This window comes from Salvelinus alpinus, chromosome 29 (genome assembly GCF_045679555.1).
Source record: "Salvelinus alpinus chromosome 29, SLU_Salpinus.1, whole genome shotgun sequence".
Taxonomy (NCBI): domain Eukaryota; kingdom Metazoa; phylum Chordata; class Actinopteri; order Salmoniformes; family Salmonidae; genus Salvelinus; species Salvelinus alpinus.
In genome coordinates, this window is record NC_092114.1 from 40,264,658 (window position 1) to 40,290,813 (window position 26,156).

General features: G+C 45.2%; 1 protein-coding gene across 2 annotated transcripts; it reads right to left on the reverse strand.

The window, feature by feature from the left end:
• Positions 1-431: 431 nt before the first annotated feature.
• LOC139559011 (solute carrier family 2, facilitated glucose transporter member 1-like) lies at positions 432-25,402 on the reverse strand. 2 transcript variants are annotated; one of them, XM_071374604.1, is made up of 11 exons: positions 25,039-25,402; positions 24,428-24,568; positions 9,703-9,804; positions 9,246-9,406; positions 8,212-8,452; positions 7,300-7,462; positions 3,102-3,289; positions 2,545-2,649; positions 2,343-2,441; positions 1,921-2,124; positions 432-1,776 (listed from the first exon to the last, which is right to left on the reverse strand). In XM_071374604.1, exons 2-11 carry the CDS (start codon positions 24,440-24,442, stop codon positions 1,498-1,500), a joined length of 1,557 nt encoding a protein of 518 aa, XP_071230705.1. In that variant the 5' UTR covers positions 24,443-24,568; positions 25,039-25,402; the 3' UTR covers positions 432-1,497. The 2 variants fall into 2 exon arrangements, with proteins under 2 accessions (XP_071230705.1, XP_071230706.1); XM_071374605.1 differs by having other exon boundaries at positions 1,365-1,776; positions 24,428-24,482; positions 25,039-25,152.
• Between the last annotated feature and the right edge of the window lie 754 nt (positions 25,403-26,156).

Genomic DNA, 26,156 nt, shown 5'->3' on the forward strand with positions numbered 1-26,156 from the left:
TTGTTAACAGTAGTGAGGGAGTGCAGCCATTGAATAACATTTTTTCCTAAGAGTAGAGGTCAAATACTGAACACTACCATCAAAGGAATGTATTTTCCCAGTGCAACACATATATCCACAATATATTATATTAATACAGAACAAAGCCATGACCCAGTCATCTTTCTAAGCAAAATAAATAGTGAATGTGCTTGGAGCAAAATTACTACAAATAATTTACACAACCACAAAAAAAATTAACATTTATCTACTATGTCTATACAATGAAATCTTTAAATAAATTACTATTTTTAAAAATGTTCCACATGGTAATCGTCAGACAAATGGTCACAAAATAGAGTAATTAAAAAGCAATTTTGCACAAATCCTCACATTTGGTCACAACTAAACTCCCATTGTGGTATTTCAATTCCACATTGAATAGACATCCGTCACAATTATATACTTTTTTTTTAATGAATGCTCCCACTGCAGAACAATTCAAAATTGCACTCAATACCACAGAGAAAATCGCTGGAGTCCTTTGCGCTCTGTGGTTGATTCTAATCGAATCCAAGTTCATAACATCTCTTCTCATATCATAATCTATTATAATCTAATATCCAAAATAACTATCTTTATTAACTTACCCATCCTTTATATAAAGTTTCATCCTTTTTCATTTGAAACCTCTATTGCAGTCCCCTTAGTCAATATAGTTAAATGCAATTCTACGCTATCCTAAAGTATTTTTCTAATAGGCTAGCTGTAAAAGCACTCCCTCAGGTAAATATTTATCAAATTATTCCTTATGTGGATTAATTTGCCTTAAAGCGCTTTTTAAAGAGTATATTAGCTATTGTGGAGTTTTAATTGATTTCTATTTGGTTAATACGGTGCAGCTTGAGTTAAAGTGACAGCTGTGCTCTCTCTCATTGAAAACAACAGGCATCTTACTTCATCAACCATCCAAATGTGATTCTTTATCAGTGGATTCTTACATTGAATATAGGGTAAAAGCACATCATTTTGATCACGAATACATCTGTTGAAAAAAAATGCCAAGTATGATCATTCTGGGATTATTGGGTTATTTAAAAAAGCTATTTCTAAACCAAGAAAGCAAACCAATGCAATTGACCCCAATCTACAGTCTCACTGTTAAAACTACTATTAACCAGAAACACTATTGAGGTTGTTTGTTTTGACTAGGCCCACTTTGCTCTTGAAATTATGATGCACTCAGTAAAAGAAGGCCAAAAAATGAAATACTACTTTTGACCTATAAATTGAGAACACTTCAAAAAAGATATTACACATGAAAGAAAGAAATCCTAGCTACCGTATTCCACCAAAATATGTGTGCGTTGTGGCTTTCCATGTACACAAAAAGTATTTCCCGTCACCTCAATCACTCGTCCCCATGTACCTGAACTCCCAAAGAATTAAGCTTGAATCTGTTTTTGAACCTGCTGATGCCCAACACCTGACATTTAACCCTCGACCCGACGCAGGGTTCTACAAGCTCGCCTGTGCAGTTAAGATGGACTTATCCTCTGCTGCTGCCGCCCCCACCAATGGGACCTTCTCCTTGATGGGCGAAGCAGGAAGTGTTACGCTGCTACTAGTGGGAGGAGCTTCCACAGAGGTGGTGGGGGGCAGGGGGGCTCCGCCAAACTCGCGGGCGATCTCGTCAAAGGTCTTGCCCTTGGTTTCTGGGACTTTGATGAAGGTGAAGATGAAGAAGAAGATGAGTAAGATCATGAAGATGATGAAGACGTAAGGCCCACACAGCTCCTACAGAATTACAAACAAAGAGAGAGAAAAAGAGTGGAAGTCAGTAATTATTCTAATTATTCACTGTATGACTATGTGAATTTTTTTACTTAAGTGGAAGTTAGGATTCACCCCTAATGGGAAACCTAGAGAAACCTCTCACACCTCCAGTTTGGGGAAGCTGACTCCCACCAGGAAGTTGGCGGTCCAGTTGCAGCAGCCTGCCACGGCTATGGCGGCCGGCCGCGGACCCTGGGAGAAGAGCTCTGCCACTATGAACCATGGGATAGGACCAGGCCCCATCTCAAACATGGCCACAAACAGAAACACTGCCCCGATGCTCAGGTAGCTCAGAGATGAGTAGCCCTTCTACTCAGAGAGGGAGGGAGGGAGGGAGGGAGGGAGGGAGGGAGGGAGGGAGGGAGGGAGGGAGGGAGGGCAAGAAAGCAAGAAAGCGGGAGGGAGGGAGATGGAGATAGAGAGAAAGGAGATGGAGATTATCATCAATAATAGCAATGAAACTGAATTACTGTAATTAATGACATATCTGTTATGTTGAGTGACAACCAATAGAAACTGACACCCACCAACAGGAGGGCAATAGTCATGAGCAGGGCACTGACGGCCATCCCGGCCAATCCGACGAGATGCAAAGTCCTTCGTCCCACCCTCTCGACCAGGAAGAGCTGACAAAGACAGAGAAAGAAGTTACCTTACAGTAAACATACATTACATACACATAAAAACTCAATAAACAATACTGTAATACATGCAGCATGTTATACTTACAGATACCACTGTAAAGACAGTGTTAACAGCTCCTGCTCCAATAGTGGCGTAAATGGGTTGGGTGACACCGGCTGACTCAAAGATACCAGTTGAATAGTAGAACACCTGAACAGGGTTGGGGGAGGGAGACAATAGGATTATGTTCTTTATCTGCAGCAAAGCCATGATCTATGAATAGGTAGCCACATCTTATCAAAATTGTCTTTTTATCCCACTGTTACACTATGGAGTTGCCGTACGCCCGTTAAATCATGTTTAAACCATCGAAAAATACAAACAAATCTCCCATGCAATCATTGAGAATTTAAGGCAGGTTGAATGCACCTGCCATTCAACTATGCATAGGCAGCTGCAGTTTCTCTCTGTATGAAGGCCGGGTCATCTTCATAAGGGCACACCGTAGCACATAGTCTCTGTCTCTGCCTTTTTTAGTTGTTTCGTGCCTAGTGAATAAGACCCTGTATTGTTAGGCTGTCCTCTGAGATATCCTTGGTGACACTTAAAACGAATTAGAATGTGTTTGTACTGTGGCCCCCTGGGAGTCATAGTTCACTCACAGCATTGATTCCGGAGAGCTGCTGGGAGAGGTGGAGCATGACGGCAATGAGGAGCGGCTGCCGATAGGCTGCAGTGCGGAACAGTTCGACGATGGTCACTTTCTTCTCCATGGCCATTTTGGAACTCTCCTCCTTCATCTCCTGCATGTCTTTACTCACATCCTCTGTGCCACGCAGACGCACCAGGGCTGGGGGGAGAAAATGGTTGTCACGTTCTGACCTTAGTTCCTTTTTTATGTCTCTATTTTGGTTTGGTCAGGGCGTGAGTTGGGGTGGGCATTCTATGTTTTGTTCTATGTTTTGTATTTCTGTGTTTGGCCTGGTATGGTTCCCAATCAGAGGCAGCTGTCAATCGTTGTCTCTGATTGAGAACCATACTTAGGTAGCCTGTTCCCAACTGTGTTTGTGGGTAGTTGTTTCCTGTTTTGTGTTTTGTCACCTGATAGGACTGTTTCGTTTTTTCGTGTTTTCTCCTTTGTTATTTTTGTAGTTTCGTGTTCTGTTCTATTAAAGTAACATGGACACTTACCACGCTGCGTTTTGGTCCGATCTTTCATATTCCTCATCAGAAGAGGAAGACAATCGTTACAGAACTACCCACCAAAAGAGGACCAAGCAGCGTGGTAAGGAGGAGCAGCGCGAACTGGAGAAATGGACATGGGAGGAGATATTGGACGGTAAGGGACCCTGGGCACAGGCTGGGGAATATCGCTGCCCCAAAGAAGAACTGGAGGCAGCTAAAGCTGAGCGGCGGTGATATGAGGTAAGGCAGCGCAGCAGGCACGAGAGGCACATGGGGAGATTGGCGTAGTCAGGCGATAGACCTGAGCCAACTCCCCGTGCTTACCGGAAGAAGCGTAGTACTGGTCAGGCACCGTGTTATGCGGCCAAGCGCACGGTGTCGCCAGTATGCGCTCATAGCCCAGAGCGCTATAGGCCAGCCCCCCGCAAGTGCCATGCGAGAGTGGGCATTCAGCCAGGGCGTATTGTGCCGGCTCAGCGTGTTTGGTCTCCGGTACGCCGTTTCGGCCCAGGGTATCCTGCGCCGGCTCTGCGTGCTGTGTCTCCGGGGTGCTGGGAAGGGTGCAGTGCGTCCTATTGAGCCTAAGGGAGAGGTGCGAGTGGTATGCACCAGATCTCCAGTGCTCACCCACAGCCCGGTTCAACCTGTGCCTGCACTCTGGAGGGTCCGGGCTAAAGTGGTCATCCAGCCTGGAGGAGTGGTGCCAAGGCTGCGCACCAGAGCTCCAGTGCTCCCCCACAGCCCGGTCCATCCGGTGCCTCCTCCAAGCACCAGGCCTCCTGTAGGTCTCCCCAGCCTGGTGGGTCCTGTGGCAGCCCCACGCACCAGGCTGTCTCTCCGTCTCCTTCCTCCAGGTTCTCTCTCCAGTCCGGAGCTGCCAGAGCCGCCCGTCAGTCCGGAGCTGCCAGAGCCGCCCGCCAGTCCGGAGCTGCCAGAGCCGCCCGTCAGTCCGGAGCTGCCAGAGCCGCCCGTCAGTCCGGAGCTGCCAGAGCCGCCCGTCAGTCCGGCGCTGCCAGAGCCGCCAGTCAGTCCGGCGCTGCAGACACATGCACATTTGTGGCCTGCTGGAGGTCATTTTGCAGGGCTCTGGCAGTGCTCCTCCTTGCACAAAGGCGGAGGTAGCGGTCCTGCTGCTGGGTTGTTGCCCTCCTACGGCCTCCTCCACGTCTCCTGATGTACTGGCCTGTCTCCTGGTAGCGCCTCCATGCTCTGGACACTACGCTGACAGACACAGCAAACCTTCTTGCCACAGCTCGCATTGATGTGCCATCCTGGATGAGCTGCACTACCTGAGCCACTTGTGTGGGTTGTAGACTCTGTCTCATGCTACCACTAGAGTGAAAGCACCGCCAGCATTCAAAAGTGACCAAAACATCAGCCAGGAAGCATAGGAACTGAGAAGTGGTCTGTGGTCACCACCTGCAGAACCACTCCTTTATTGGGGGTGTCTTGCTAAATGCCTATAATTTCCACCTTTTGTCTATTCCATTTGCACAACAGCATGTGAAATCTATTGTCAATCAGTGTTGCTTCCTAAGTGGACAGTTTGATTTCACAGAAGTGTGATTGACTTGGAGTTACATTGTGTTGTTTAAGTGTTCCCTTTATTTTTTTGAGCAGTGTATTTCCACACTATAATGTGTAATGCCCTTTTAGTGTAAGAGCTGTTTAATTTCAGGCTGTTTGGGTGGGATTGAGTTTTGGTCTGCCTGGCGACATCACCATGCGGTCAATTAGTTAATAGACCAATAAGAAAGAGAGTTCCAAACCTCTATGCCAATAAAAGCTAGTTTCAAGTTTCCCCTCCCCACTCAGACCACTCCCAGACAGTCGTAACAAAATGATTGCTGAGAAATTGCTGTTTGCTAAGAAGCTATTTTTGTTTCTTTTTGACCATTATAATTTAAAACAATCACAGTAAGGTACTTAATGGTTACCCAGAAATGATTTGATATTGATATAAAATGGCTGCATTGGGGGCCTCCCGAGTAGTGCAGCGGTCTAAGGCACTGAATAGCAGTGCTAGAGGCGTCACTACAGATTTGGGTTTGATCGCACCCGGGAGACCCAAGAGGCGGCGTACAGTATAATTGGCCCAGCGCCGTCCGGTTTGGTGGAGGATTTGGCCGGCTGGGATGTCCTTGTCCCATCGCGCTCTAGCGTTTCCTTGTGGCGGCTGGACGCGTGCACGCTGGCTTCGGTCGCCAGCTGCAGGGTGTTTCCTCCTACACATTGGTGCGGCTGGCTTCCCTGTTAAGTGAGCAGTGTGGCTTGGCGGGATCGTGTTTCGGAGGACGCATGGCTCTCGACCTTTTCCTCTCCCGAATACGGGAGTTGCAGCGATGGGACAAGACTGTAACTACCAATTGGGGAGACAAATAGTTTTTTCTATTAAATGCCTGCATTGGACCTTTAAAACATTAGTTGAGTATATTGTCAAGCAGACTAGCGATCGTAGCACCAACATTAAAACCTGCCTGCGTTGTAGTTGTTTGTTCAGTAGCTGTCCATGGTCGTGCCAGTTCTTACATAACGTTATCAATCACATTTTTTTTTTTTCATTTTTTTTTTTTTTTTTTTTTCTTCACAAAAGCAGTGTGTTTGAAAAAACTGTGTGAAGGAGACTAGGACATGAAGTCAGTTGACCCCCACGGTGTGAACTACAGTAGGGACCGATGCCAAAACCTGCTGTTGACCTAGGACTCTTTTCTAGGCTCGCCTGGTTTGTCTTGGCCTGTCAGTGTATGCATTAATCTCATGCCCAGTCAGAGGAAGGGCAACAGCGCCACAGGCCTATGTTTGGCATGCACAATTCACACCATTCAATGGTATTTCATGTACATTGAGGGCTCTAACTTAATGAATTATTAGGTACACCCATCTAGTACCAGGTCGGACCCCCCTTTGCCTCCAGAACAGCCTCTTTGGGGCATGGAAACGTTGCTCAATTGGTATCAAGGAACCTAACGTGCGCCAATAAAACATCCCCCACACCATTACACCACCACCACCAGCCTGTACCGTTGACACCAGGCAGGATGGGGCCATGGACTCATGATGCTTACTCCAAATCCCAACTCTGCCATCAGCATGACGCAACAGGAACCGGGATTCATCTGACAAGCCAATGTTTATCCACTCCTCAATTGTCCAGTGTTGTGCATTCCGGGATACTGTTCTGCACACCACTGTTGTACTGTGCCATTATTTGCCTGTTTGTGGCCCGCCTGTTAGTTTGCACGATTCTTGCCAATCTTGTTTTGCACATTCTAACGTTCAATCGAACATTAACTGAATGCCTTGATGCCTGTCTGCCTGCTTTATATAGCAAGCCACAGCCACGTGACTTTTCGTGAATGGGGTCGTGTACGGGTACCTAATGAAGCGGCCACTGAGTGTATGGTTTATTGTGTATGTTGGTACTTGCGTAGTACCACTCACCAAATTACACAATTTTACTACATAATTTCTCCGCAAATAGATACTATACCAGGTACATACAAGCTAAAATAGGAGTGTGAAATGAAGCTTTTCCATTTATCTTCCAGACAAATCAGAGTTCCTGATGAACCAGAGTAAATGACTGCATTTGGAGGATATAAATATAATTACTAGAATGTGCAAAGCACCTCAAATCCCAACAAGTTGATGGTTTCTATGGTTTGGAGCACCCACCTTTGCGGGCCTGCTCTTCCTTGTTCTGGTTGATAAGGAGGAAGCGGGGGCTCTCGGGACAGAAGGGCAGCAGGATACACTGCACCACGGCCGGGATGACCGTCAGAGCCAGCAGCAGAGGCCACAGCTTGTCCGACCCCAGCAGAGACTCCAAGCCAAAGATCTACAACACAGAGAGGTTTAGGTAGGATTAACTTTACTACCAGTAATGTTTCATTCACAGCTTACATGCAAACATGAATGGAATATGCTGTACATTGATGGGATTGGAAGCACTGATGGGATGGATATACACTATGGTAGATAGGATTCAACAATACACCAATCCATTGATGGCATGGAATGGAAGTGGCAGTTCTATAAAGGGATTCAAATGGAGAAGGTTTCATGACAGCGTGTGGGTGAAAATGAAGGGGAGGACTATTACTAATTGTATTCCTAGAGCAAGATGTAGTCGCTCGTTAAAAACTAATTTAATACTCATTAAATAATTTGAATAATGAGAAAATAATTAGAAAAAGATATTACTCCAATGTTAAGAGATAAGTAAATCAGAATGTCTGCCGGTTACAACTTAATCATATAAGCAGTGGTGTAGCGGAGGGTAAACGGAAGTAAACGCCGTTTAGGCACCTTTTTTATTTTACACAAGCATTTACCCGCTTTTCGCAGGAAAATGCATTGGAAGTATAGGGAGCGTAACTTTATTCTCCGCGAATGGCAATCATGGTTGTTGACCCACCAATTTTTTTTTAACTACATCACTGCATAAAATAATATTAAACAGAATATTCTTATACGGGGACTTTATTCCCAGTATCATAAGCAAAGACATGGTATGATAATGTACGTGTTAAGACTTTTCCTATGTTAAAGAACAGAAAATCAAGATGGCTGCCGTCGAGGACCGACCTGAGCCACCAGGATGCCAATCACTACGCCCAGCTGGTGCAAGGTGCCGAAGGCGCCCCGGAGAGGGGTGGGGGACAGCTCCCCCACATACATGGGCGTAAGGCCGGTAAAGAGGCCGCAGAAGAGGCCAATCACGAGGCGTCCAGCGATGACCATCTCATAGGAGGAGCAAATGGTGGAGAAACCCATGAGAAGGCCTCCGATCACAGCCAGGATGTTGACCAGGAACATGGACAATTTCCTTTATCCAAATACACCCGAGACACACACACACAGATTGGAGGCTTCAGAGACAAAGTGTTGCACAGAGTAAGAGATAGACAGAGAAAGGTTAAGAGGGAGGGAGAGTGAGATGTAGAGGGAGGAGGAAACAGAGCAACCGTTCTAACCACTCTCCACTGATTCCTTGGAGCCTCATTGGTTCCTGCAGTGTAGCAGAGGCAGAAACAGACCAAGGAAAGGCAGAGAACCAGAACTGAAGAGTGACCAAATTCACTCCTAAGGATAAAAATTCCAAACCTGTCAATTAAAATTTGTACCTTTATTTAACTAGGCAAGTCAGTTAAGAACAAATTCTTATTTTCAATGACAGCCAGTAGGTTAACTAAGAACAGTAGGTTAACTGCCTTGTGCAGGTGCAGAACAACAGATTTTTACCTTGCCAGCTCAGGGATTCGATCTTGCAACCTTTCGGTTACAAGTCCAATGCTCTAACCACTAGGCTACCTGCCGCCCCGCTCAATAAACCTTATTCACAGCTGATTGTTCTGGCATAGACAATACGTGTGGGTCGCTAATAAATACTTTTTTTTTTCTCTCATCAGGGCAGATGACTGACAATGGGCTAGAAATCTTATTCTAAGTATGCTGGCTCAAATAATATTGTTACAGTGTGAAGGTGCCGTGGTTTTTAATTTACATGTCAAACCTTTTGGTTTTTGCATTGAAAACTTCACTTCCTACCCTTTTCCAAAATGTGAACATTAGAAAACTGGCATCGGGGTGAAACAGGTGAATACTAGGTCACCACTCACCTCCCAAATCTGTCTGCCATCACTCCGACGCTGAACGAGCCCACCATGCCGCCCACACTAAAGATGGCCACCGACAAGCTCCACACAATGGTGCACGTTCCTGGTTTGATGGGCTCGGCATACCTCTCCATCCATGTGTTATTGAAGAAGGCCCGCAGTTTCTGAACAGAAAGAGAGAGAGGAGAGAGAGAGAGAGAGAGAGAGAGAGAGAGAGAGAGAGACAGAAAGAGATAGAGAAGAAATCAAATGAGAAGGAGGGAGAGAGAGAAAGATCAGAGATAAAGCATTTCCGAGATACAATCTCCTGATTTAACACTTGATGAAGCACTGTGAAATACAAATCAGTAGTACAATATCCACAAGCATAATGGAAAGTGATTAAACAATGTAAAGTTTAACAAAACCAAATCCCACACATGCTTTCACTGATAAGAAAACACAAAATAAGACTACAAACCTGTTCCGGTGCATTAATGACCCCTGTGTTGTAGCCAAACTGCAGCGAGCCAATGACTGCAGTGGCCAGGGAGAACAGGAGGTATCCTGTCACCTGCTTTTTCTGTTAGAGACAGAATGGGGAGAGTGTGTGTTATTAGGGATTTATGTAGGGGGAAATGAAATTGCATTTCCCCGCCCAAGTTTTATCACTGGAATGTGATACAAAACTAGGCAACGGTGTGCTTTAGGACCAAGTGGATGCCTCCGAGCGGTCGGGTAGGCTGTTTGGAGTGTTTATTCGACCAATTGTTTTATTTATTTTTATTCCCTTTTTGGCCCCTCCCACTTCTAAAACCAAAGTTGTGCCCCTGGGTTAAAGACAGTACATTCTGATCAAGCATCCCCTATAGTGTAAAACTAAAACACTGTCCGAGCAGAGGCATTAGTACTGTTCTACATGCAAATGACATCATACAGAATTACAGGTTAAGATATTATAATGTCTCTGGCCTGGTGTCAAACCCAAGTCATCTGCAGCCTGCATGACTTAATACAGCATTAATACTGAGGTAAAGCCTAAACTTCCTGAAGTCTCAGACGAGGTTACGCATCATGTGAGCGTAGTTCACCAAACCACCTTGACTCTACTCTCAACCTCTACCACCACTGCATATTTATTTATTCATAAAAATGTTTGCAGGATGAAATCTCTTGAGATGCACCATCTTGTTTTCAAGTGTCCCCCCCAAAAAAACATTTTTTTAAATAAACAATACATAGTAGACAGAATAATATGGCAACTACTGTCTAATAACAATAGCAATGAAATGATAATACAAAACTTACATTAACAGCATAAAAAACAGCATACAACTACTAATAGGCTTAGAACTACTAAAGACTACTGCTACAACTACTAATACAACAAATACAATTCAGTACCTATAATATATACTGCACATACATACAGTCTCAGTCAAAAGTTTGGACACATCTAATTCAAGGGTTTTCTTTATTTTTTACAATTTTCTACATTGTAAAATAATAGTGAAGACATCAAAACTATGAAATAACGCATATGGAATCATGTAGTAACCAAAAAATTGTTAAACAAACACGGTAGAAGGAGGATGAGTCATACAGACAGACAGAGGTAGAACCGCGCTCCCCCTCAACTGGTGCCTCCAGAGAAATGTTCAGATGGCAGCATAACACTTATATGGTGTTCCAAAAAGATCCCAAAGCTGTTAGGTCTATTATTGTGGTACCATAACAAGGATAATTAGGGTCAGGCTAGAAGGAAAGGTCTATGTTTAGCACCATCGAGCCACAAATAGTGGAGTGCCCTTGATTGGGGTTATGAAATGTGCTTAGTTGTGATCTTATAGGTTGGATGGGACTGCGTGACTGTTGCCAATGCCAATGATTTTACCCTTCTCCATCAATGGAGCTTTTGTCATTCCTGTGCAAAATGTGTACTTGGCAAAAGAAACTGGCACCAGTGTAGAGTTAATGTGTAACGGCAGTCTATTTCGTCCTCCTCATCGGACGAGGAGAGGCGAGAAGGATCGGAGGACGAACATACCGTAACAGTCCCGTGTGGCACAAACACTGACACAGGAAACAAACATCCACAAACCAAACGTGACACCCCGGCTGCCTAAGTATGATTCTCAATCAGGGACAACGATTGACAGTTGCCTCTGATTGAGAATCATACCAGGCCGAACCCAAAATCCCAACATAGAAAACACATAGACAACCCACCCCAACTCACGCCCTGACCATACTAAATACATACAAAACAAGGGAAATAAGGTCAGGAACGTGACATAATGCAACAATAATCCGTGTTGGCCAGCGTTAACCTCTTAAACAGTCCCAGTCAAAAGTTTGGAAACACCTTCTCATTCCAGGGTTTTTCTTTATTTTTAATATTTTCTACATTGTAGAATAATAGTGAAGACATCAAAACAATTAAATAACACATCATGTAGTAATGTAACGCTCGTCTTTCTCCTCATCTGAGGAGGAGCATGGATCGGACCAAAACGCAGCTTGTGGAGAATACATGTTTGATTTATTTTAAAGAAGACGAAACGAAGAACACTGACAAACTATACAAAACAACAAACAACGTCAACAGACCTGAACATGTGAACTACATATAACGAAGAACGCACGAACAGGTACAGACTAAACAAACGAAACAGTCCCGTGTGGTACAAACACTGACACGGAAGACAATCACCCAAAAACAAACGGTGTGAACAGCCTACCTTAATATGGTTCTCAATCAGAGTAAACGTCAAACACCTGCCCCTGATTGAGAACCATATAAGGCTAAATAACAATGAACCTAAACATAGAAACAAATAACAGACTGCCCACCCAGCTCACGTCCTGACCAACTAAACAAAGCTAAACAAAGGAAAATAAGGTCAGGAACGTGACAAGTAATCAAAAAAGTGTTAAACATATCAAAACATATTTTATATTTGAGTATATTCAAAGTAGCCACCCTTTGCCTTGATGATAGCTTTGCACACTCTTGGCATTCTCTCAAACAGATTCATCTGGAATGCTTTTCCAACAGTCTTGAAGGAGTTCCCACATATGCTGAGCACTTGTTGCCTCCTTTTCCTTCACTCTGCGGTCCAACTCATCCGAAACCATTTCAATTGGGTTGAGGTTGGGTGATTGTGGAGGACAGGTCATCTGATGCAGCCCTCCATCACCGTCCTTCTTGGTCAAATAGGTTTTACACAGCCTGGAGGTGTGTTGGGTCATTGTCCTCTTGAAAAACAAATGATAGTCCCACTAAGCCCAAACCAGATGGGATGGCGTATCGCTGCAGAATGCTGTGGTACCCATGCTGGTTAAGTGTGCCTTGAATTCTAAATAAATCACTGACAGTGTCAGCAGCAAAGCACCCCCACACCATCACACCTCTACCTCCATGCTTCACTGTGCGCACCACACATGCAGAGATCACCCGTTCACCTACTCTGCATCTCACAAAGACACAGCGGTTGGAACCAAAAATTTAAAAAATTGAACTCATCAGCCCAAGGACAGATTTCCACCAGTCTAATGTCCATTGCTCATGTTTCTTGGCCAAAGCAAGTCTCTTCTTATTATTGGTGTCCTTTAGTAGTGGTTTCTTTGCAGCAATTAGACCATGAAGGCCTGATTCTCGTAGTCTCCTCTGAACAGTTGATGTTGAGATGTGTCTTTTACTTGAACTCTGTGAAGCATTTATTTGGGCTGCAATTTCTGAGACTGGTAACTCTAATGAACTTATACTCTGCAGCAGAAGTAACTGGGTCTTCCATTCCTGTGGCGGTCCTCATGAGAGCCAGTTTCATCCTAGCGCTTGATGGTTTTGCGACTGCACTGACATTTTACGCATTGACTGACCTTCACGTCTTAAAGTAACGATGGACTGTCGTTTCTCTTTTCTTATTTGAGCTGTTCTTGCCATAATATGGACTTGGTCTTTTGCCAAATAGGGGGATCTTCTGTATACCAACCATACCTCGTCACAACACAACTGATTGGCTTAAACGCATTAAGAAGGAAAGAAATTCCACAAATTAAGGCACACCTGTGAATTGAAATGCATTCCAGGTGACTACCTCATGAAGCTGGTTGAGAGAATGCCAAGAGTGTGCAAAGCTGTCATCAAGGCAAAGGGTGGCTACTTTGAAGAATCTCAAATATAAAATATATTTTGATTTGTTTAACACTTTTTTGGTTACTACATGATTCCATATGTGTTATTTCACAGTTTTGATGTCTTCACTATTATTCTACAATGTAGAAAATAGTAAAATAAAGAAAAACCCTGGAATGAGTAGGTGTGTCCAAACTTTTGAATGGTCCTGTACATATTTACAAACATCTTCACATGGTGATGTTTCTATTAGTTAAAAACCCAAAACAGTTTGCTCTTAACATTTGAAATAGGGCTTTCTTAAATTCACTGTGTTATTTTAATGCCCTAATTTCTATAGGTAAATGATTCCAGTCAGTCAGTTGGGTCTTTGTGTCCTTCCATGAAAACACATTGTTTTCTATTGCTGAGATACGCATTGAACCCGTTTAGTGATCTGTTAGTGGAACCAATGTTTTTAAGTTTTCCTAGTAAGATGATCAACTAAATCAAATGCTTTTGATAAATCATAAATCAAATCAAATTTATTAGTCACATACACATGGTTAGCAGATGTTAATGCGAGTGTAGCGAAATGCTTGTGCTTCTAGTTCCGACAATGCAGTAATAACCAACAGTAATCTAACCTAACAATTCCACAACTACTACCTTACACACACACACAAGTGTAAAGGGATAAAGAATATGTACATAAAGATATATGAATGAGTGGTGGTACAGAACGGCATGGCAGATGCAGTAGATGGTATAGAGTACGGTATATACATATGAGATGAGTACTGTAGGGTATGTAAACATAAAGTGGCATAGTTTAAAGTGGCTAGTGGTACATGTATTACATAAAGATGGCAAGATGCAGTAGATGATATAGAGTACAGTATATACATATGAGATGGGTAATGTAGGGTATGTAAACATTGTATTAAGTGGCATTGTTTAAAGTGGCTAGTGGTACATTTTTACATAATTTCCATCAATTCCCATTTTTAAAGTGGCTGGAGTTGAGTCAGTATGTTGGCAGCGGCCGCTAAATGTTAGTGGTGGCTGTTTAACAGTCTGATGGCCTTGAGATAGAAGCTGTTTTTCAGTCTCTCGGTCCCTGCTTTGATGCACCTGTACTGACCTCGCCTTCTGGATGATAGCGGGGTGAACAGGCAGTGGCTTGGGTGGTTGTTGTCCTTGATGATCTTTATGGCCTTCCTGTGACATCGGGTGGTGTAGGTGTCCTGGAGGGCAGGTAGTTTGCCCCTGGTGATGCGTTCTGCAGACCTCACTACCCTCTGGAGAGCCTTACGGTTGTGGGCGGAGCAGTTGCCGTACCAGGCGGTGATACAGCCCGACAGGATGCTCTCGATTGTGCATCTGTAGAAGTTTGTGAGTGCTTTTGGTGACAAGCCGAATTTCTTCAGCCTCCTGAGGTTGAAGAGGCGCTGCTGCGCCTTCTTCACAACGCTGTCTGTGTGGGTGGACCAATTCAGTTTGTCCGTGATGTGTACACCGAGGAACTTAAAACTTTCCACCTTCTCCACTACTGACCCGTCGATGTGGATAGGGGGGTGCTCCCTCTGCTGTTTCCTGAAGTCCACAATCATCTCCTTTGTTTTGTTGACGTTGAGTGTGAGGTTATTTTCCTGACACCACACTCCGAGGGCCCTCACCTCCTCCCTGTAGGCCGTCTCGTCGTTGTTGGTAATCAAGCCTACCACTGTAGTGTCATCCGCAAACTTGATGATTGAGTTGGAGGCGTGCATGGCCACGCAGTCGTGGGTGAACAGGGAGTACAGGAGAGGGCTCAGAACGCACCCTTGTGGGGCCCCAGTGTTGAGGATCAGCGGGGTGGAGATGTTGTTACCTACCCTCACCACCTGGGGGCGGCCCGTCAGGAAGTCCAGGACCCAGTTGCACAGGGCGGGGTCGAGACCCAGGGTCTCGAGCTTGATGACGAGTTTGGAGGGTACTATGGTGTTAAATGCTGAGCTGTAATCGATGAACAGCATTCTCACATGGGTATTCCTCTTGTCCAGATGGGTTAGGGCAGTGTGCAGTGTGGTTGCGATTGCGTCGTCTGTGGACCTATTGGGTCGGTAAGCAAATTGGAGTGGGTCTAGGGTGTCCGGTAGGGTGGAGGTGATATGGTCCTTGACTAGTCTCTCAAAGCACTTCATGATGACGGAAGTGAGTGCTACGGGGCGGTAGTCGTTTAGCTCAGTTACCTTAGCTTTCTTGGGAACAGGAACAATGGTGGCCCTCTTGAAGCATGTGGGAACAGCAGACTGGGATAAGGATTGAGACCTACCCATTGGCACCAGTTAGTTTGCCTTGGTCAGATTAAGAATTTATATAATTTGTATGTTTCACTAATGCTGTAGTAGTGGAATGGGTAGGTCTAAAGACAGATACAACGTGTGAAATTCAATTAATCTAGGTACTGATACATTTGGGAATATATTAATCTCTCATAGAATTTTGCTATTGAACAGGTTACTGGTATAGGTCTATAGTTATTTGGGTCAAAAGGTATTTCACCAGTCTTTAAAGACATGTTGAGGTCTGCTAGATACATTATAACATTAGCAGACCACTTTATAGTCGTATGCATATACATATGGCTATATGCTGGATACCAAAATGTAGGCTATTTACATTTGACTGTATCCTTAATTGACCCTGTAGCCAGTTCTCAAATGAAACTCGTTGAAGGCCACATAAATCAAGCTCTGGGTCTTTTCTGCTGAATCCAGTAATACGGAACACTATGCAGAGACACTGCTGAGAAGGCATATTGTTAGAGGTTATATGATACTGGAATGACCTTTCCTCGCGGCTTAGGTGCCCTTTGGTCCACCTTTAGAGCTCGTGGTTGAGGCGGTGTTGAGGCCGTATGGGAGCCTCAGTTTGTGCGAGAAGAGATGACAGAGACGTGAGGGACTTGTGTAGGAAACGCTATTAACGCCCCCAAATTTTGAATGCAATGAAATATAAGATCGCAAATGTTCTTGACATCAGTATAATTGATTTGATCTTTACATCACCTTACATCTAACTATAGTTGAATGATGCAATTCTGTTCCATTATAAACATTGCCCTTTCGTCTCTTCTCCTACTGAATTACATTTTCTCTTCCACCGTATGACAGATTTCCAAACATATTTAGATGGCATATACTGTATTTTCTGTGTTTTGTATGTCTGTGTTTGGACGGGAAGGTCTCCCAAAGTGATGGCTCCAGTCAATAGAGGAATAGAGGAACCATCCGGAAATCCCAATGAAAAATAGAAACTGAAGTAGGCAGGGATGTGTCACAAGACAAGGCAAGTGTCTGCAAAAACGTACAATGTGACAGTCTGTGCTATTTTAACACACTGTAAACAAAGGGGGCGAAACACTATGGCCTCCGCCAAACCCAGTCCCTCCCTCCATCCATCCCTCTCTCTCTCTCCCCTCCCTCCTCTCACTCTGTTTATATCCTGAAGTTCACCTTCCGCCACTCCCCTTCTCTCTTCCCCCCTTCGCCGCCTGTAAAGTCACAATGACTCAGTAGAAATAAGCAGCCTTGAGATGCATTCAAAATTGGTAAAATTATCATGGTTTGTACAATAATTGTATCAATATTGAAAGAGTTGGGATAAGGACTGTGTTAAAGAGGTCTTCCTTTTCAGCCCGGCCAAATACTGTACTTATCTTAAAAAAATATTTCACGATTACACACGGTCATACCTTCAGGTATGTGTACGATGTAACGTTGTGCTAGTAGCCTAGTAACGGGGTTGTTTGCAAAGTGAGCAACACTCAGATAAAAATTGTCATGTTTTGTCTTTGATCATCATGTCTTGTCCCTGTGCTTCCCTCTGCTGGTCTTATTAGGTTCTTTCCCTCTTTCTCTCTCTCTCTCTCCTCCTCCCTCTCTCCCTCTCCCGCTCTCTCTCTCTATCGTTCCGTTCCTGCTCCCAGCTGTTTCTCATTCTCCTAACGACCTCATTTACTCTTTCACACCTGTCCCCTATTTTGCCCTCTGATTAGAGTCCCTATTTCTCCCTCTGTTTTCCGCTTCTGTCCTTGTCGGATTCTTGTTTGATGTTTGCTGTTCCTGTGTCCTTGTTCCGCCCTGTCGTGTTTTTGCCTTCTTCAGATGCTGCGTGTGAGCAGGTGTCTATGTCAGCTACGGCCTGTGCCTTCCTGAAGCGACCTGCAGTCTGTGGTCGCGTCTCCTGTCGTTCCTCTCTACTGACGAGAGGATTTCAGTTTCCTGTTTTGGATTTACCTTTGATATATCCAGGAGAATCATTGTTTGTTTGATACTGGAATAAAGACTCTGTTTCTATTACGTCGCTTTTGGGTCCTCATTCACCCGCATAACAGAAGAATCCGACCAAGAATGGACCCAGCGACTACGGATTCTCGCAACACTGCCGTCGAGATCCAGGGAGCAATGCTCGGCAGACACGAGCAGGAATTGTCTGCTGCTCGTCATGCCGTTGAGACCCTGTCCGCTCAGGTCTCCGATCTCTCAGGACAGTTTCAGAGTCTTCGTCTCGTGCCACCAGCTACTTCCTGGTCTTCCGAGTCTCCGGAACCTAGGGTTAATAACCCACCATGTTACTCTGGGCAGCCCACTGAGTGTCGCTCCTTTCTCACCCAGTGTGATATTGTGTTCTCTCTCCAGCCCAACACATACTCAAGAGAGAGAGCTCGGATCGCTTACGTCATATCACTCCTTACTGGTCGGGCTCGGGAGTGGGGCACAGCTATCTGGGAGGCAAGGGCTGAGTGTTCTAACGTTTATCAGAACTTTAAAGAGGAGATGATACGGGTTTTTGATCGTTCAGTTTTTGGGAAGGAGGCTTCCCTATGTCAAGGTGATCGATCCATAACGGATTACTCTATAGAGTTTCGCACTCTTGCTGCATCCAGTGACTGGAACGAGCCGGCGTTGCTCGCTCGTTTTCTGGAAGGACTCCACGCTGAGGTTAAGGATGAGATTCTCTCCAGGGAGGTTCCTTCCAGCGTGGACTCTTTGATTGCACTCGCCATCCGCATAGAACGACGGGTAGATCTTCGTCACCGAGCTCGTGGAAGAGAGCTCGCGTTAACGGTGTTTCCCCTCTCCGCATCTCAACCATCTCCTCCCACCGGCTCAGAGACTGAGCCCATGCAGCTGGGAGGTATTCGCATCTCGACTAAGGAGAGGGAACGGAGAATCACCAACCGCCTTTGCCTCTATTGCGGTTCTGCTGGACATTTTGTCATGTCATGTCCAGTAAAAGCCAGAGCTCATCAGTAAGCGGAGGGCTACTGGTGAGCGCTACTACTCAGGTCTCTCCATCAAGATCCTGTACTACCTTGTCGGTCCATCTACGCTGGACCGGTTCGGCTGCTTCCTGCAGTGCCTTGATAGACTCTGGGGCTGAGGGTTGTTTCATGGACGAAGCATGGGCTCGGAAACATGACATTCCTCTCAGACAGTTAGGGAAGCCCACGCCCATGTTCGCCTTAGATGGTAGTCTTCTCCCCAGTATCAGATGTGAGACACTACCTTTAACCCTCACAGTATCTGGTAACCACAGTGAGACCATTTCCTTTTTGATTTTTCGTTCACCTTTTACACCTGTTGTTTTGGGTCATCCCTGGCTAGTATGTCATAATCCTTCTATTAATTGGTCTAGTAATTCTATCCTATCCTGGAACGTTTCTTGTCATGTGAAGTGTTTAATGTCTGCTATCCCTCCTGTGTCTTCGGTCCCCTCTACTCAGGAGGAACCTGGTGATTTGACAGGAGTGCCGGAGGAATATCATGATCTGCGCACGGTCTTCAGTCGGTCCAGAGCCAGCTCCCTTCCTCCTCACCGGTCGTATGATTGTTGTATTGATCTCCTTCCGGGGACCACTCCCCCTCGGGGTAGACTATACTCTCTGTCGGCTCCCGAACGTAAGGCTCTCGAGGATTATCTGTCTGTTTCTCTCGACGCCGGTACCGTGGTGCCTTCTTCCTCTCCCGCCGGAGCGGGATTTTTCTTTGTTAAGAAGAAGGACGGTACTCTGCGCCCCTGCGTGGATTATCGAGGGCTGAATGACATAACGGTTAAGAATCGTTATCCGCTTCCCCTTATGTCGTCAGCCTTCGAGATTTTGCAGGGAGCCAGGTTCTTTACTAAGTTGGACCTTCGTAACGCTTACCATCTCGTACGCATCAGAGAGGGGGACGAGTGGAAAACGGCGTTTAACACTCCGTTAGGGCATTTTGAATACCGGGTTCTGCCGTTCGGTCTCGCTAATGCTCCAGCTGTCTTTCAGGCATTAGTTAATGATGTACTGAGAGACATGCTGAACATTTTTGTTTTCGTTTACCTTGACGATATCCTGATTTTTTCACCGTCACTCGAGATTCATGTTCAGCACGTTCGACGTGTACTCCAGCGCCTTTTAGAGAATTGTCTCTACGTGAAGGCTGAGAAGTGCGCCTTTCATGTCTCCTCTGTCACATTTCTCGGTTCTGTTATTTCCGCTGAAGGCATTCAGATGGATCCCGCTAAGGTCCAGGCTGTCAGCGATTGGCCCGTTCCTAAGTCACGTGTCGAGTTGCAGCGCTTTCTCGGTTTCGCTAATTTCTATCGGCGTTTCATTCGTAATTTCGGTCAAGTGGCTGCCCCTCTCACAGCTCTGACTTCTGTCAAGACTTGCTTTAAGTGGTCCGGTTCCGCCCAGGGAGCTTTTGATCTCCTCAAGAAGCGTTTTACATCCGCCCCTATCCTTGTTACTCCTGACGTCACTAAACAATTCATTGTCGAGGTTGACGCTTCAGAGGTGGGCGTGGGAGCCATTCTGTCTCAGCGCTTCCAGTCTGACGATAAGGTCCATCCTTGCGCTTACTTTTCTCATCGCCTGTCGCCATCGGAACGCAACTATGATGTGGGTAACCGCGAACTGCTCGCCATCCGCTTAGCCATAGGCGAATGGCGACAGTGGTTGGAGGGGGCGACCGTTCCTTTTGTCGTTTGGACTGACCATAAGAACCTTGAGTACATCCGTTCTGCCAAACGACTTAATGCACGTCAAGCTCGTTGGGCGTTGTTTTTCGCTCGTTTCGAGTTCGTGATTTCCTATCGTCCGGGAAATAAGAACACCAAGCCTGATGCCTTATCCCGTCTCTTTAGTTCTTCTGTGGCTTCTACCGACCCCGAGGGGATTCTCCCTGAAGGGCGTGTTGTCGGGTTGACTGTCTGGGGAATTGAGAGACAGGTAAAGCAAGCACTCACTCACACTGCGTCGCCGCGCGCTTGTCCTAGTAACCTTCTGTTCGTTCCTGTCTCTACTCGTCTGGCTGTTCTTCAGTGGGCTCACTCTGCCAAGTTAGCTAGCCACCCCGGCGTTCGGGGTACGCTTGCTTCTATTCGCCAGCGGTTTTGGTGGCCTACTCAGGAGCGGGACACGCGCCGTTTCGTGGCTGCTTGTTCGGACTGCGCGCAGACTAAGTCAGGTAACTCTCCTCCTGCCGGTCGTCTCAGACCGCTTCCCATTCCTTCTCGACCATGGTCTCACATCGCCTTAGACTTTATTACCGGTCTGCCTTCGTCTGCGGGGAAGACTGTGATTCTTACGGTTATCGATAGGTTCTCTAAGGCGGCACATTTCATTCCCCTCGCTAAGCTTCCTTCCGCTAAGGAGACGGCACAAATCATCATTGAGAATGTGTTCAGAATTCATGGCCTCCCGTTAGACGCCGTTTCAGACAGAGGTCCGCAATTCACGTCACAGTTTTGGAGGGAGTTCTGTCGTTTGATTGGTGCTTCCGTCAGTCTCTCTTCCGGGTTTCATCCCCAGTCTAACGGTCAAGCAGAAAGGGCCAATCAGTCGATTGGTCGCATATTACGCAGCCTTTCGTTTCGAAACCCTGCGTCTTGGGCAGAACAGCTCCCCTGGGCTGAGTACGCTCACAACTCGCTTCCTTCGTCTGCTACCGGGCTATCCCCGTTTCAGAGTAGTCTTGGGTACCAGCCTCCTCTGTTCTCGTCCCAGCTCGCCGAGTCCAGCGTTCCCTCCGCTCAGGCTTTTGTCCAACGTTGTGAGCGCACCTGGAGGAGGGTCAGGTCTGCACTTTGCCGTTACAGGGCGCAGACTGTGAGAGCCGCCAATAAACGTAGGATTAAGAGTCCTAGGTATTGTCGCGGTCAGAGAGTGTGGCTTTCCACTCGTAACCTTCCCCTTACGACAGCTTCTCGCAAGTTGACTCCGCGGTTCATTGGTCCGTTCCGTGTCTCTCAGGTCGTCAATCCTGTCGCTGTGCGACTGCTTCTTCCGCGACATCTTCGTCGCGTCCACCCTGTCTTCCATGTCTCTTGTGTCAAGCCTTTTCTTCGCGCCCCCGTTCGTCTTCCCTCCCCCCCCCCCGTCCTTGTCGAGGGCGCTCCTATTTACAAGGTACGGAAGATCATGGACATGCGTTCTCGGGGACGTGGTCACCAGTACTTAGTGGATTGGGAGGGTTACGGTCCTGAGGAGAGGAGTTGGGTTCCATCTCGGGACGTGCTGGACCGTTCGTTGATTGATGATTTCCTTCGTTGCCGCCAGGGTTCCTCCTCGAGTGCGCCAGGAGGCGCTCGGTGAGTGGGGGGGTACTGTCATGTTTTGTCTTTGATCATCATGTCTTGTCCCTGTGCTTCCCTCTGCTGGTCTTATTAGGTTCTTTCCCTCTTTCTCTCTCTCTCTCTCCTCCTCCCTCTCTCCCTCTCCCGCTCTCTCTCTCTCTCTATCGTTCCGTTCCTGCTCCCAGCTGTTTCTCATTCTCCTAACGACCTCATTTACTCTTTCACACCTGTCCCCTATTTTGCCCTCTGATTAGAGTCCCTATTTCTCCCTCTGTTTTCCGCTTCTGTCCTTGTCGGATTCTTGTTTGATGTTTGCTGTTCCTGTGTCCTTGTTCCGCCCTGTCGTGTTTTTGCCTTCTTCAGATGCTGCGTGTGAGCAGGTGTCTATGTCAGCTACGGCCTGTGCCTTCCTGAAGCGACCTGCAGTCTGTGGTCGCGTCTCCTGTCGTTCCTCTCTACTGACGAGAGGATTTCAGTTTCCTGTTTTGGATTTACCTTTGATATATCCAGGAGAATCATTGTTTGTTTGATACTGGAATAAAGACTCTGTTTCTATTACGTCGCTTTTGGGTCCTCATTCACCCGCATAACAAAAAATAAGAATTCAACAGGGTAGTAGTCCTTTTCAGAGTCACAGAAGTGGAACTTATTCATCTGACCTTAGTGAACTGTACACTCCGATTCTGTCTCAGGGCTCCATCTCTCTTTTCCTCTTTTTGTTCCCATCCCTCTCTTTTCTAATGATGTAACACACTCCTTATTTCATAACCCCATCCCAGACTGCATCTATTTCCTCCTCTTTTTCCCCCTCCCTGTTTATAATGATGGACACACGACTTCTTCCATAACCCCCTCGCTCCAAGAGTATTTCTGTCTCGTCCTCATTTTCATAACAACTGCCTAAAGGTGACTGTTAAATTGACACTCGCTAAAATAGACCAAAACACACAGCGATAAAACATGGCATTGCTGCTCCTTGCACCAATGCATTGTGGGAGGGAAAAGACTCTCTCTCTCTCTCTCTCTCTCTATACAACAACGATTCTGGCCTAATTATTTTTGAGCCATTCACTGAACCGTTCACTCTTATCTCATTAACCTACTGTAAGAGAATCAATCAAACCCATTCATGTACTGAAGGACGCTGAGGCCAAATTGTATTGATGAGTTGATTAGCTTTGGCTATATATTCAAAACCACAACATAGGTTGAGATCCAAATGGCCTTGGGTTATTTCATTAGGTCAATAGCAGAGATGAATGATTAGAAGTGTATGCCATAGCCTATTGCACGATAAACGTCCATTACCTAAAAGCTCATTCTGGAACCTATTATTCATAGAACAGTAGTCTAACTGTCCAATCCTACAGTGCCTTCACAAAGTATTCATACCCCTTGACTTATTCCACATTTTGCTACAGCCTGAATTTTAAATAGTTGTTTTTCTTCGCCCATCTACACACAAAACCCCATAACGACAAAGTGAAAACATGTTTTTATAAACACACAAATATCTAATTCACATAAGTGTTCACACCCCTGACACAATACATTTTAGAATCACCTTTGGCAGCGATTACAGCTTGGAGTCTTTCTGCGTACGTCTCTAAGAGCTTTGCACACCTGGATTATACAATATTTACCAATTGTTCAAGCTCTGTCAAGTTGGTTGTTGTTTTACTAGTGCTTTGTTGCAAACAGGATGCATGTTTAGAATATTCTGGGATATTCAATGTCTGATTTTTATTTTTTACCCATCTCCCAATAGGTGCCCTTCTTTGCGAGGCATTGGAAAACCTCCCTGGTCTTTGTGGTTGAATCAGTGTTTGAAATGCACTGCTCGACTGAGGGACCTTGCAGATAATTGCGTGTGTGGTGTACAGAGATGAGGTGGTCATTCAAAAATCATGCTAAACACTATTATTGCACACAGAGTGAGTCCATGCCACGTATTATGTGTCTAGTTAAGCACATTGAATTTATTTAGGCTTGTCATAATAAAGGGCTTGAATACTTATTCACTCAAGACATTTCAGCCTTTCATGTTTTGTTCATTTGTAAATTATAGGGTATTTTGTGTAGGCCAGTGACACAAAATCTCAATTTAATCCATTTTAAATTCAGGCTGTAACACAACAAAATGTGGAAAAAGTCAAGGGGTGTGCGTACTTTCGGAAGGTGCTGTATGGCTCATGGAAGCTCAGCATAGAACATGAGCATGACTCACTGATATACAGCATCATACAGTACAACGCCCACCACCATGAAGTAGGTTTTGAACAGTCATATGACATTCTGACTGCATGCAACAGAATTGGAAATAATTTGATGGATTGTAAGAATGCAAAGGTTTAGGGACCTTTTGAGGGGCCACACATTGTATGGTCAAAGTATAGTACGTGTGGGTAGTGTATGGTCAGCATATAATAACAGCAGCATAGATTACTACTCTGTCTACAGGATTGAATTAGGGAGCAGAACTTACCTCCTCCTCCACCATCTTCAGTGAATAGATAGATATTCACTAACAAATAGCAGCTCTTGATGAGAAGATGACAAACAGGACAGGAGGACAAGAGAAAAGATCCTCAGGTGGAAAAGCACGCACAGTCTTGAAAGCTGCAGCCTGCAAATAAGGAACTGATAAGACGTTGTCCTTGGTGCTGAATCTGATCACAGTTGTAAACAAACGTTGCCCTGCTGTTTTTATGAATTGAACTGAAGTAGCCCTAAAATAACAAGTTTACTCATTTTATATCCTGACAGCCTACGTTCTAACGTCTTAATAGATTGCAATGTCTTAATTTGTTTACGATTCTATTCAATTGATTTGTTGTATGCCCAGTGCGTATTGAGCTAATAGAGGAATCCGATGGCAGCAAAAACAATATACTTATACTTCGCTATAAAAATCACTATTCTATGAAATGCAAAACGTAGACTTTGCGGCCAAATAGAGTAATTCCCACACTTCTTAAACGGTCAAAAGCTACTATAAAGGCACTACTTCTTGACCTACTAATCAATATTTTATACAGACGGTTTGTCAGCAATGCCTTAGATATGTCACATAATAGTATAAATAAAGACATTTACCGCAATTCACCTGTCGTGACCAGTCGTGCTATTCCTCTCCCGCCCTCCAGGATTCAACTGGCACCAATGCGGTAGGATACTACTAAAACAAAGTCCCTTGCAAATGTCTTCGTTATTCGTTTCATATAGCTCAGGCTTGTGGAGTGGATGCGCGACCATCCGCACGTTTCCCTTTGAGGAGTTAGTTCAGTTCCCATCAACCTATGAAAAACGAGATGCTCTCTGCGTGACCTCTTTTTGGCGTGGGTCTCCTAATCTGGTGCTGATGTTGAACCAACGTTGGTTTAGTTGTAGGGGATGTAGCGGTCCCCGGATAGAACCAGCGGTTCCAGTGTCCTCCCCATGATGCTCTGCGAAGGAGACCTTGAGAGTGATCAGCTGATGACGGATGCTGCTGATGCAACGCTGCCCCAGTACCAAAGCAATGTATCACGCGCCTGGCACCGTCCGCGATACTGATCAGAATCCATCCATTTGTATGCTCTTCCGTTCGAGCTATTCCCACATCTAATATTTGTTTAAATGGTTGACGTCGTAGAATATGTGTAGCCTGTTCGACAATTAGGTTTATATATATGCTGCATAAATTGCCGCCCGTATATTGTTCTCAAGCAGTGGGACTGAAATTGAATAACTGTATTGGGTATCACGTCACATGGCTGTCAGAAATCTCGTGACTCAGTGTGAGAACAGTAACAGTAGCCCATGACTCAGGGTTATTCAGTCAACATGAACAAGCAGAATGAAACAATTATTGTTCATAAATTGTTACATTGTAGGTGATGTTCTCAAATAAAGAGCGAAGCTCTTGGTAATTATTCAGACCATAGGCCTAATAAAACATTCGTTTTCTATTATATTGAGATCAACATAAAGATGCTAATTTACATAGTGCCCCATTATTCCCAATATAAAAGAAGTTTGGACAATAACAGGCAAAAAATACTTTTGAAATGTTGGTTGGAGTAACATGGCACGAGCATTTTATGTTGCAGCATCAATGTCAACTGAATTTGAACGGTGTTGCACCAGGTTGTGCCCTTTCATCATACTGATCAGTTAATAAAGGTTGTGCCTGTATTTAGACAATGGGCACTTTCCTTGTATAATGTATCCAT

Bases quoted from the DNA above. Each gene is read 5' to 3' on its own strand.
- LOC139559011 (XM_071374604.1), bottom strand. The intron at 3,290-7,299 runs GTGGGTGCTCCA...TTCTCCCCCCAG, and splicing joins GGAAGAGCAGGCCCGCAAAG to CCCTGGTGCGTCTGCGTGGC. The intron at 1,777-1,920 runs GTGTGAGAGGTT...GTAATTCTGTAG, and splicing joins TCAGCTTCCCCAAACTGGAG to GAGCTGTGTGGGCCTTACGT.